Here is a 13493-nt window from a genome sequence, read left to right on the forward strand (position 1 = left end):
CATACTGCAGTCACTGATAACATATTTTGATCACACAAAATAGAGAATTTTAAAGGAAGTGCAAAGAACATCAACTGGGATTTCTTAATTCTTATCAACCTTTATATCTCACACTCCTACGTGGGTGTTGGATCACACAGAGAGGAGGAAGATACCCAGCATTTACAGATGAAGCAAAGGAAGCACAGAAACACAGAAGAGAAAGAAAAAAATATTCTTACAATGCAGACAGGAAAAAAATGGCTTTTCCTTTTCCAAAGGATAAATTAGTGACTCGTACACCACGTTCTGGGTAAGCAGGATACATTTGTATACTGAATGCTGTACATACAAAACAAATGCTCTGGAGAAGCAAGTGCCCTCAGGAGAAATAATGCAGAGAATTTTATTTGAAACAACAGAAATTACTTGCTTCCATAAACCCTGTAGATCAAGTAGATGAAAACGACAGGAGCTCCATCAATTAACCTGTGGGTTTCAAGAGTTCAGATTTAAGGGCCTTCTAAGCTTTCTCAAGATTCAAAGCAAGTCTGTTGTATTACAGTTTATTTCTAACAATAAATACAGTATTTACACCCATCTGCAATGACTAACAAGAGCACCAATAACAGAAAAGTCATACAGGTAAATCTAGACTTGGTAAAGGGGGAAAAAAATCCTAATGCAATGTCACAAGAAATTAGCTAAACAAACATCAAATAACTTGCTTGCAGAGTCCAACTATTGTTACTATATCATCTATAAAAATTAGACAGGAGAAAAAAGTGCATTAAAGGAAATTGTTATATCTTATTTCTGTCGCCACAATCAAAGGATCAACACTTGGATATCGTGACAATCCACTCCCCTAAGGAAATTCTTCAACAACAAACAAACAGACAAAAAAAATCATAAATTATTGCCCAAATCAACCCAAAAAGTATACATTCACTGATTTTAAAAGGGCTATTTTGGTAAGCAATCAGGAATTTGTCAAAGTTCTGGACACTTACAAGTACAGAACCACACAGAATAACTCCAGTATTCCCTTTGATGTGCAGTTCAGATCTGGTTTGACTAAACACATGCAAAAGCTTTCAAGTATCAAGTCAATTAACAGCTTTACAAGTAGTGATTGAGGAAACAGTTTAGTAAGGATACCAAAAGTCAAGAAAGCAGCCCTGACAAGTGCCTTGTCTGAGGGACGTCTGTCAAAAACACACCTAAAACCCCATTTTGATTTCTTTGTGCATTCAGTCCTACCTACCAGCTGGAGCAGCAGTTTTGGAAAGTTTATAAGCAAGTCTCTGTCTTGCAACACTTTTACTGCATTTGGCATTTCTGTCACATATTTTGAAAGGAAGAAGAAGTAAGAACTAAACCGAATTTGCACTAATTACATAAGGCTCACTCTATTTGTCTTCAGATAGCAGGAACTGTCACAAGCTCTATAGGAATATTTATTGGTTTATTACTGCTGAAAAGCCATTGTTCCTACGTCCCGCTGTACTGACAGCATTAACTGTTGTCACAAAGTATTAGATTTTATACAGGGTGGTATGACTTAATGGAGTGAGACAGCAAATTTCTAAATGTCTATAAACTCAAACCTTACTACAGCTCTGGCTGGGCCTGAGGACTCCATTAACCTCTCTGGATCTGTGTAAGACAGAAATTTGTAAAATGCACTGAAATTTAATTTCAGTTATTTTTCTCAGGCTCATAAACGAAATATTTTCTGTTTTCAGAAGTTGATAAACAAATTAAATATGTATTGTGTAAGACAGCAATGAGCAAGGCTCCCTCCCCAGCTTCTGTAAAAACCTTAACAGAAATGCATCACAGAACAAGCCACTTATGTACAAATATTGGATTACATGAACTCAGTGAGAATATTAATTCTCACATTCCTGGAATGCAACCTGGCTCCAGGATACTCCGTGTTTGCACATCAAACACTCCTCAGGACCTCAGATTCCAACAAGGATTAAAACCTCCTGTTCAAAACATGACCTGTCCTAGCTGTGTGTGCTGGCACACCTCCTTAGAGCCCAGGACAAGGGAAGATGGAGAGGGACAGAGCCAGCTGTGTGTGGCAGGCTGTGCTGGAGCCAGCCTCAGGCAGCACAGCTGGATGTCTCTGGTTTCCAACACACAGCCCTCAAAATACATGGGATGGCTTTGTATCAAATTAATGCAGGCAGGGTGGGATTATGAAATCAGGTTTTGGACCATGTTGGAACAACTTTACAGCTCTGGTCTCCTATGAGATGGAACTCAAGCACATGCACAGCTCAACGCTGAGTCAACACTGGGTGATCCCAGCTTACTGACCAGAGCTTCCACCTGGGCTGGGGTTGATTTTCACCGCAGATAAATGACACACAGACACAGAGCAATGGCTGCATGAAACCTCAGAGTAATGTTCCAAAAGCCAAGGCTTCCCACTGAGCAGAGAAAATGTTACACCTACAGCAACAAGAACCACGGATCTGCTCAGGGAGAACAGCAGAGATGCAGAGAATCCACCTCCCAGAAATTCCCACTGTGAGCTTTTAATGAGTGAGGTGTTTTGCATTCATGACCACTTCACAACATAATTTGATATTACAACGACAGGACAAGTGCAGAGCAGACAGAACACCCACCTCTTCTAAGCTGTGGAGCGAAGAAGCAGAAACTGCTCGAGACGCGAGTGGATGAAATGGCTCCTGACCGACTGCGTGCTGATGATTCTGGATTTGTATAAAAGGGCTTTGCTGCGACCTGTGGGGCAGTGGAGGTATTCCATAGTGAAAGCCCTGCCCCAGGAGGTGATTCTGCTGCAGGTTAGCGTAAGTCCAGGACCCATCAGGTTGCAGGTATTTCAAGGGAGACGGGGTTATGTGTTCGGATGGCATTGAGAAAGGGGGGTTGTACATTTGGGGTAAATGCTGCTGAAATGCTGGGTTAGTGGGCAGTTCAATGTCTCTGCTGTTCTCAGTGAAGTTGGGGAAGTGGGTGCTGTGGTTGGAGTTGCAGGAAGGAGAAGGGAGTGCTGGTGGGCTCCGGGGCTGGACTTGTCTGTATTGCAACAGTCTCGACTGGGGGGGCGGCATTTCGGCGCCGTCCCGGCTCTCGCTGGGATCGCGGTGCGACAGCTCCCGGAGCAAGTCCTGGAATCTGCACCCACACAAGAAATGCAGCAGGGAAAGAGGAAAAAAAAAAAAAAAAAAAAAAGAAGTTTAAGTGAAATCTCGCTCTTTTTGAGGGGCAGAACACTCAGAGAACAGAACACTGAATTTAAATATTCTCATCTTTGCACTTGCTGACCCTAACTTCAAAGGATGTGACTGAGCAATCAGAAATTAGGCACAAGAGGATTAATTGGATGAAATACCCACCTGAATCATCTCAAAGTTTTAATAACTCTTGAGATTTCCTTTCCAGTCAGAAGAATCATTTTTTTGTTATCTCTTAAGAGACAACTAAAGGTAAGGATTTCCTGCTTTACTACACGAAGTAAGAAGTTCACATAGTTAAAGACAATTTTAACCCCATTCAAGGCAAAAGCCAGAACAATCAGGGACTCCCCTCACTTGCACAATATACTTCTAAACTTCTTCAAAAGGTCAATTCAATTCAGCACTTCAAAGAGTCAGCTAAGAGGTCATTCAGATGCTTTACCATGGCTATAACAAACCAGATGGAAAAGAAAGCATAGTGGGAGATGACAGTAAACAGAGGCAATTTAAAAATCCAGCCTTTACAATACACATGATTAAAGTTGATGACCACTGGAACCATTTTTCTGTTGATGTTCAACAGCTTCCTTTCTTGCCCCCTAAAGCTCCATCTCAAATACAAGCATATTTTTTAAAAATCTGCTTTTAAAGCAAAGGCTTTTTGAAAAGGAAGGAAAGTTTAAGTTTCACTGGGGAGCAGTGTTTAGGGAGGGGCTGTTTTGTTTCTTTTCAAGCACACAAATCTCAGACTGCTACTTCAAATTGAAGAATTTACAACTTAAATAGGCCTTAACTACACTCAGACACCTCTTTCATAAAAACACAAGGTTGTTACTCTCTATCCATTCCTCATTCCATAAATACAGCACTGAAAAGCTCCATAAAAGTATTTTTCCACTACAGCTTTACTACCCAATATACTAACAGAATAAAGCATAACACATAATAAAAGCATAGTTGTAAGTCAGCCTGCCAACTATTTTAACCTTCATAATAACAGCAGCAAAAAGCAATACCTTTAAGTGCCTTGCACTTGATCACAGTGTTACAGATAGGTGCCCACTGCTCAATTTTACACAAGCTCTGATGACTCAGTAAACAAATACCTTGAATATGTTGCCTCTGTTTCATCTTCTGTATTACTGGCAAGTTTCCAGTTTGCCCTAACTTGCTGCTGTTGATGTAATCCAATTGGTTGCTGAGGAAGATGTGGTAGATGAGGATGGTGATGGTGTTGATATGGAATAGTGCCTTGACTGAGATAGGCATTATGTTCATTCCATTGCTGTAACCTGGCTTGTTGTTGCTGCCTTATTGTTTCCAAAGCTACATTTCCATGCATACGATCTATAAAAATAGTTTTAAAAAAAAATTTTATCTAATGCCCCTTTTTAAAGATCTTTATGTCAGAATAAAAAAAGAAAGAATACTTTTTATACAGTTTATTCCAGGGTCTATTATATACTAACTGCATTGCAGTGCATAACCTGGTTATTTAAATCATATGGAAAATCATATAAACATGAATCTTCTAATAAAGTGCTGAATATTCAAACATGCCTCAAGCAGCAAATTATGCTCAATGACATTACTTATGGAAACTAACCCAACAATGACCCAATTCAGAGCAATATGCCTGAAAAAGGTAAATACCTCCTTCATTCTCACTTCAACGTAGTTATAATTGCACACTCTGAATTTAAATAAAGAAAAGTCACCTACCTAAAGTGTCCCCTAAGGGCATTCCTGATGGATTCTCTTCAATGAAGTTGTTCAAGTGGGTTGGCAGAACTGGGTTGTGCTGTGCAATAGGCCTCAAAGGATTATTGACTTCTTGTAACAGAGGTGGGGGGTGTTGTTCTGAAATCACAGCATCTACAGCAGGAGAATGTGGTCGGTGGGGAATGGGATTATTAAAAAAGGACTGGCTGGGGCCTGCCTGGAAAGCAGGGGAAAGCTGCGAAGGTGGTGGAGGCTGCTGATTCAAGTGATTATGCTGCTGAACTACCTGGCTCTGCTGGGGTGGCATTTGGTTGGGTTGTTCAGGCAAGTGATTTTGCTGTTGGCTTAAGAGGTTTTGCTGCTGCTGCTGCTGCTGCAGAGGGTACGGCTGCCTCGGGAGCTGGGAGAGGTGCTGGAAGTGGCGGCTGGGAACTGCGAACTGGGAGTGGGGCGGGGTCAGGTGCAGGTTCAGCTGCCTGGGGTTGGGGTTGTCTTTGCGGTGGAATTTAGCATTGGGGTAACCAACACTGGAACGGGACTCTGGGCTTCTCTGCTGAGGGTTTGCTTCTAAATCAACCTGCAAAAGTGGAGAACAAGGTTTTGAGAATTAGCGTTTAAAAAATTGAAATAAAAACATTTCAGTTTGACTAAATGAATGAATGACTAAACATAATGATTAAATTCATTAAGAGAGTATGAAATAACAAACAAACAAAAATACCCAAATTCCCAAAAAATAAACAAAGGAGCCAAACCAGATACCCAGACAACAGAAACCCACCTGCTTGGATTCCAGAGGTTTCTTCTCAGGTGTTCGAATTTTACTGATTTCAGGTCCAGCAGTGTTTTCACTTTTACCTAAAAACATTTACAAAATTATTTTGTTTCAATAGAAAACTTATTATTTTGAGATTTTTTTCCCCAAGACACAGGAAAATTGACTTATTAGTACGGCATTTACAGCACCACAGACATTTAGTATCATCTACCTAAATAACACTTTCCCTCTAATCTCTACACTTTGTTCATTAATAACCACTAAGTAGTTCTTCCAGCTTAATTGCAAATAACATCAGCAGTATTGTGGAAGGGAGATGGAACAATTATACCCTCAACACCCCTTCCCACCTCCCATTCCTTCTGAATCTCACAATATCCCAGTTATTCTATTTGTAGGTTATTTCCCCCATCTGTGGGTCCCTCAATTAGAGAGGAAAGGCGAAGGACAGAAAGGATGGAGGGAGGAAAGTCCTTTCCCCAACCCCATTTCAAGCAGAAACTCCCCCCAAAGCAGAGCAGCTCGCAGAGGCATTCCAAGCACTGACCATTCCGAGTTTGTTCGTGCTGCTCCTTGTCCTGGTGTGGGAGCTGCTGCTGTCCCAGGCTAACAGGGGAGTGGTGGCCCAGGCCGTACGGGATCGGAGACCCTCGCCCGTGTGCCTGTAACAGGTTCATGTTATATGCCATGGCTGCTTGGTGAGTAATGAGGCGAGGGTCGACTGCAAACCTACCCTGATACCCCGTCCATGGTACCTATGTGGTAAACAAAAATTAAAATAAAAAATAAAAATTAAAAAAAAGAAAAGAGAGAGATGTGATCTGTTAAGGTACATTAAATTAAAGGCAGTGATAACAAGCACACTGATATTAGGTCAGTGACAAGAGCTTTTCAAGCACCAGATGACCTGACACACTTAGACACAAGTACAGCTGGTGCTGGGAGGGGAGAGCTCTAAGGGCAGGCAAAACAAGGGCACAGATTTTCGAGGAGAACCCTGGGCAAAAATTTTTCTATCAACACCCATTCTTGTTTCAATGGTTTCGAAGTTCAGAGAGAAAAGACGGATGGACAAATTGTAGTGTAATAAACTTCAGATTAAACCCTTCTCTATTAAATAGAAATGGTGGAGTTCAAGCAAATCCAAAGCAATTCTCCTGGTAGCTATGAGACATTGGGCTGTGGCTCTGAGGGGACAGAGAGAGAAGCCTCAAAGGTGAGGACCAGACCTTGCAGCACCCAATGCTGGGATTCTGGGCCACAGCAGGAGGGGATGTGCCCACCTCTGCACCCCAGGACACTCAGTGAAGCTCCCAGGACTACTGGTGGAAGCCAGAGAGTGCCCACAGGTGAGCAGTGACAGGGAATCACACTCCAAAGTGTCTGTGCTACAGGACATATGTACTGCAGAGTCAAAGCAAAATCTACCTCCTGAAAGCAGGCACAAAGTCAGGATTTTTTACAATGCCTTCAAGTTTATTCCTAAAAAGAATGCTAAGGAAGACAGCTCTGCATCAAATGAGCTCAAACTCGTCCTGTAGGGAATTTATTAAGAGAAGGGAAATCTATGAACAAGAGGAGAGTGCAGGGAAAGTCATCCCCACCCACTGAGGCTGCCACAGCATCCTTTAGTGATGGCAGCAGAAAACCTCCTCTAGCTTTTACCTTGGGTATGGAAACTGCATTAAACAAAGACATCATTTTACGTTCCATGAACATAAACACATTTTACTTCAGCCCCTGCTTGTTTCAAGTTTAACAACTTTCATCCAATTCTTTTTTAAAATTACTGTTTGCCCTTGAAATGTGCACTTTGAACTTCAGCTTTAGGCTACTATTGCATCTGTACAACCCCAAATCACCTCCAAGCTTCTTTTCAAAAGTAGCAGTCTCATTAGTACCTCAGTCTTCCCACTTAATTATTTAAAAATCCATCCTCAGGGAAGGTGAGTTCAAAATACTTGTTTTTAATACACTTCTTTTGATTGGAAACATATAAAAATATATTAACCTTGGAACAATAAGACAGAGCTTTTTAAATTACCTTGGTGTGATATTAATATAATGTGAGCAAGCATGACAAAGATACAGCTGCTGGCCTTCTCATTGCATTTAAATTTATCCATCAAATGCAGATTTCTAGTAAGCTTGGAAAAAGGAAAATTCCTTGGTCTAGCAAAGAAAACCAATTTACAGCTGCCAGCTGATCTAAGACACGAAACTGAAACTACAGCAAGTCCCCTGTTCAGCATCCATAACTAAAATTACAACAGAGGACTCATAATTATTGGAAAAAATGAAATTAGCTGTATTCCAACATTTAGCATTATGAATGGAATTAAAACACATCTGCATGTGTGGGTTCCACATCCTTGCCACAGTCTTCAGGAGCTGTGTACAACACAGACATGCTACTCCACAAGCTTCTGCAGCCTTTGTTCTTTCCTTGCATTTTCCTCCTGGAATATGTTGCTGTGAAGGGGAAAAATAAAGCAGAGACTGCTTCTTTAACGTGTGCAAATTTTGGTGGGACAGTTTTATTTGTAATCCAAAATTCCATGCATAAATGTAGCCTAAAAGACCTGCTTAGAGATCTTCATTCTGTTTCCAAATGTCATTAAGGGAAGGGATTGGAGAGGAAACTGGTTCACTACGAGGTTCTGGAAGGGAAAAACATCCCATTATGCTTATTTTTCTTATCACTTCACTTCAGACACCTTGCACTGCAGACATCCAAAACTTGTAATTTAGGCTGTGTGACGCCAATAGAGAGAAACAAACTTGGTGTGAATCACTGAGGTCTCTCCAATGATTAAGAACTGAACCAGGCAAATAATTCAGAGGCAGGTATCTCAAGTCAGATGAGACAGATTCCACTGGTGTGCCTAAAACACACCGAATTACATGAACATGAAATTGCTTTTAGCCTGCCTGGAGTTATTTGGGGGAGCAAAGCATTCAGATCCTTATTTCCTGGTCGTCCTCTGCCCTGCCACTCCTAAAGCCAGCAAAGCCCAGAGATTTGGAGTGCTGAAAAAAACCTGCAAGAACTTCACTATGTGATTTTGCCATACATTTATGTGCACACAATAGCTGAGGTGGGGAGGGGGGAGAAACAGAAAATGAATTCTTACAGGCAAAGGCACAGACATGACCATATTTCCTCCATAGACAGCAGGTACATATAGAATACTTGTCCCAGTGTGTGGATCTATCCTTTGAACAGGACTTGGAGATTTCCCCAGATTGGGGTGAGGTCCCAGAGGAGGAGGGGGAGGAGTATATGCTCGGATAGGATTTCCAATTAGAACAGAAGGATTGGGCTGAACTGAAAATAAAGATAAAAATAAAAGATATATACATACCAAAAAAAAGAAGATATATACACAAAAAGAACATGAAGATGACCATTTCTTTGTTTTTTCATTCTAACAGTATCTATCTTGACAAAGTAAGCGTGCAACTCTATAACAGCACAGGTCTGACGCACCAAGAGAAAGCATTAATCAAATCCTGTATTCCATTTCAAAAATTTGAAGAGGCAGAAAATACAAGTTGAGATACAGAGAAACAGGTAGCTGGTAAGTGCATTAATGAAAGAATGTCCCAAACCAATTAAATATGCTGACAGCCAGGGTGGCTGTAAGCACCGAACAAAACTAAAATAACCCTCGTTTCTTTAGCAGGGAAGACAAGCTCTAAACTAATGCTTTTCCAAATTAATAACAAAATTATTCAGCTGTTGCATGCTACCTTGCAAAGGTATGATCAGCAATATCTGGATGTATGACAGCAAAATTTAACTTCAAAGTACCTCAGAAAGTAGTGCATGTAAAATAATGTCCAAACCCTTCTAGTGCAAATACCCTGGTACAGGGCTGTACATGATGAATTTCAAACACAGCTATTTCTTTTAAAGGCTAACAACTGTGTTTGTGTTAAAACTTTAAAATAAGTGCACACAACACCTATAAAGGATGAGCCTTGGAAGTACCAAATGTCCACTTAACAGTCTGTGATCTGTTTCCCACATGCAAACAAGTAAATGGCTTTCAAACAGAGAAGAGACCAGATACTCAATGTATGTCAAACTACTGTCAGCTTCAGTGGGCTCAGGAATTCCCCAGGAACTGCAGAGGCACTCACCAATTCCATCAGGTGGGAAATGGTCATTCTGGTTATGATGATGGACCTTGCCCTTTAAAGGAAAAAAAAAAAAAACAGTAATAGTTGATCTTTGCATTCTTACACAAACCAAAGCTTTTTATTTCAGGTGAACATGATAATTAAACATAAAACAGAGTCTGAAAGGAGTCAGCCCAACAGTTTATTCTTACACATTCAACCATTCAGTTCCACCACCTGCCTATGAATTCGCAAAGCTGGACATAAAACACCACTAATTCAATTAACCAGAGGGTCGTTACAACTCCCCCTGGGAAAACCCTCTCCCAAGGCCTGTTTTCAGATGCAAAGAGAGTTACAGCAGATATTTTGAGTTTCTTTTCTCACCATTTATTTCCCACTGTCCCACATCTCTCAGGAGCAGCACCCAGCACCAGTGTAACCCTCAGCACTCCTCTGCCATGGCAGCTTCAGTGGAAGCATGATCCATTTTCTGCTCCAGGTTCCAGCTCAAGAATGCTGGAGACAAAGGAGCTGCCCTCAGTTTTACTCAGGTGCTCAGCCAGCCCATGAGACATTGTCTCCCTGCCCCATCTCATTTATCAGCTTCTGGGCTGTGGCTCCTCTGTGACTGCTCCCCAAAAGTGCAATACAGGAGAGAAAAGAATCCCGGTGCTGGGGGAACTGCTCTTCCTTGGTGAAACATTAGAAAAGGATTTTAACAGACCTGAGTTATCTACTTTTTCATGAGTTTGCAGCATCAACTGATTAGTTAATATTCATAAACTGTGAGCACATATTCCATTGCCAGTATGCTCTCAAGTCCTTTGCAGCACAGAAATACTTTACTTAATCTGGACCTAAGTACGTTCACAAATTTAAAATAAATCTAGAAACGCTTTGATGCTGCAAAACTTTTCTTGCCCAGGAGATAAGTCTAGGCAGTTTTCCAGCACTCTGAGCAAATTAGTCAGGGTACAAAGACAGGTTGTTTGACAATGTTGACTCATGCATAAACCAGATTAAATAACTGGTCTCCAAATTTTCCTCTCATTTGAAAAATGAATTATGGAAAAATAAAATAATAATTGCTTCTCATTGCAGCACTTACACAAAGGAAGCCTGTTTACTCAGCAGAGAAAGATTCAATCTGAAAACGTGGAGGAGCTATAGCCTTAATCACTCATGGCCAGCACACAGCATGTCTGTACCTATTACAATGTCAGAGGCAAGCAGCATGTGCAGAAGTCTGACAAACCTTTGATCTAACCTGTCAGACCTGTATTTTATAGGTGCCATATTTTTCAAACTGAAATACCACATACTTACATAAGTTTGTATGAAAATAATAACCTAAGTTTGTAAGAGGAGCTGTCCTGCTCACTGGGAGCTTCAGTATGCCCCTAGATCAGACTGGTAAATAAAAGTCAGCTGGGGCCACAGGAAGCTGGCAAAGGGAGCTGCTGCCTTTCCTTTTTCTTTTTCTCCTCACAGTTTTGAAGGCTTAACAATTTTCTAACAGTCTCTTATGAAACTCAATTGTTATAATTTTTCAAAAATTTTCACACAAAGGTTCGTGTCCCCACCCATCTCCAGAATACCTAAACCTACCCTAGAACTGATGGTGACTGTAAACACTGGAGTACAAATGCACTCAGTTTCCTCTAAAAACTCACTCCACCTTTGGAATATAAAAATCCACATTACATAAAGGCTCTCAGGAAGCCCAGACCAAGATCTGGGTGAGTGCAGGCAGCTAACAGCCTTGTCATTCCTTGGATCCCCCTTTAGTCAACAAGCAGGAGTAGAGAGAGTTCTCCAGAGATTTATCCTGACCTGTGATACTCCCTGATTGCAGGAAATGTCTGGGGTGATGATGCACCCTGATTTAAGTGCCTGAACCCAGACCAGAAGCTGGCAGGCAGTGAGTGGGAGGTAGGAAAGTTGTAAACTCAGAGCTTAATTTACTGTACGTGAAGTCCCCCCAGGGAAGCTCTGAGTTCTGGAAACTTTCCCTTTCCACATCATCACCTTCAATAAAAGCTGTCCCCATGCAGCTCCAGCCCTGCTTCCCACTGCCATGCCTGGCCAAGCCACACAAACACAGGACAAGGCACTGCCCTCACAGCTCCATGCTGGCTGCTGCCCTCTCAGACAACACTGAAACATTTTCCTTCTTTAAAATCTAAACAGCAGAGAGGTTTTTAATGTCCCTACATAAATCCAGGAGCAATTCTGCTGAATAAGAAGTGCTGCTTGTACAAAAATACTTTTCAGCACATGTAAAAGACAAGCCTTGACTTGCACAATGTCCACAAACTCACCACAAAATACAGTATTGAAGACTGGTTTTATTTCTTGTGCTACAAAATGCACTAGCACTAGGTTTTAATCCTTCATTTTTAATGTTAAATATACTGTGCTTAGGATGTCTAAAATAAGCAAAACCAACCATCTGCTTTTCAAACTTGAGCAAAGGGAAATGCATCCCTGATCCCAGCTGTATTCTCAGGGTATTTGATTATTACCTGCTCACTGCTCTGCTCTTACTGCACACACTTACTACCTGTCAGTGGCATTCAGAGGGAAGATTTTATTTAGAATACAGGTGGCTCAAACACTTCAGATCTTAAGATGAAAATAGAGTGTTGGCAGTTGGAACAGCACAAGGGCTTAGTTTACCAACAAACTAAAGCAAAATAAACAGAGCTGTCTACTTACAAGGCTCTCACTTTCCCCAACACTCACTCCCCTTTTTTTCCTAAATGTACTATACCTGCATTCTCAAGTACTTTTTTTTTTTTTCAGTTAGGAAACTAAAAGTATTAATAATGATGTTCTATTATTAAGGAAAAGACTGAAGAGCTCACGAAAAATGAGAGTACAGCAGTGGCTTTTAAAGACAATTTTGTAATTTCTGGTTTTCTGTAGGCCCAGTGTTTTGACACATGACTAGAAGCTTTAGAAATCTGGTGTTTGTTTCAGAAAGTAATGCATGCATCTTGATGAAGAAACCAAATGTTCTCCCTTACAAGCTCCCTTTTGGGAAGGACTGCCAAAGGGAAAGCTTTCCTCTTTGTATTAAAAAAAACTGCTGTAAAAATTTCATTTCAATGATACAGCCTGAAACAAAAATGCAAAGCTATGGGAAATACGTGCAGTTCTTCCTTCCTGTACACGGAGTTCATCTCAAAGCTGACAACCTGCATTTCAGTTCCATCTCTAAATACAATTTAATTCAATTACAACCCAAATGATTTTGATATAAACTACAAAGAACTATTAAAACAGAATTCATTACTAATATATCACCCCCCAAGAAAGCTCTAAAATGTAGTGGTTTTTCTTTATCATCCTAAGGAAGCTATGTATTTTCATCACTTCTTCACCTGCTTTTATAAAAAGAGCTGATGAAATTACCACTCAGAGGTAATTTTATCTTTCTGTCCTCTTGATGCTAATGAAATCTGGTCTCTGAAGGACATTATCACTGAGCTAATCTATGCAATAAACCAGTTTACAACATATTTTTAATTACATCAAAAATCATCTTACATAACTTAAGTCCTTGAATTTTAAATGTGATTTTTAGACCAAACCAAATCCCTTTTGGCTATTATTTTGTTGGCTACTTTTACTCCTTGTCATTGTTTTTATCAACCTGT

The 13493-nt window shown here is 40.6% G+C and overlaps 1 protein-coding gene across 3 annotated transcripts in view; it reads right to left on the bottom strand.

Annotated features, from left to right (window-relative positions):
- HELZ (helicase with zinc finger) overlaps window positions 1-13493 on the bottom strand; it is an 85103-nt gene that overhangs the window by 6108 nt on the left and 65502 nt on the right. For all 3 annotated transcript variants that reach the window (XM_041485635.1, XM_041485634.1, XM_041485633.1), the window contains 7 exons: window positions 9850-9901; window positions 8838-9031; window positions 6251-6458; window positions 5707-5783; window positions 4926-5502; window positions 4310-4550; window positions 2628-3141 (listed from right to left, as the gene is read on the bottom strand). In XM_041485635.1, coding sequence (XP_041341569.1) covers window positions 2628-3141; window positions 4310-4550; window positions 4926-5502; window positions 5707-5783; window positions 6251-6458; window positions 8838-9031; window positions 9850-9901 — 1863 coding nt within the window. The remainder of the gene's footprint in view (window positions 1-2627; window positions 3142-4309; window positions 4551-4925; window positions 5503-5706; window positions 5784-6250; window positions 6459-8837; window positions 9032-9849; window positions 9902-13493) is intronic.

This window comes from Pyrgilauda ruficollis, unplaced genomic scaffold (assembly GCF_017590135.1).
Source record: "Pyrgilauda ruficollis isolate IOZ18807 unplaced genomic scaffold, ASM1759013v1 scaffold72, whole genome shotgun sequence".
In the NCBI taxonomy this organism is placed as follows: Eukaryota; Metazoa; Chordata; class Aves; order Passeriformes; family Passeridae; genus Pyrgilauda; species Pyrgilauda ruficollis.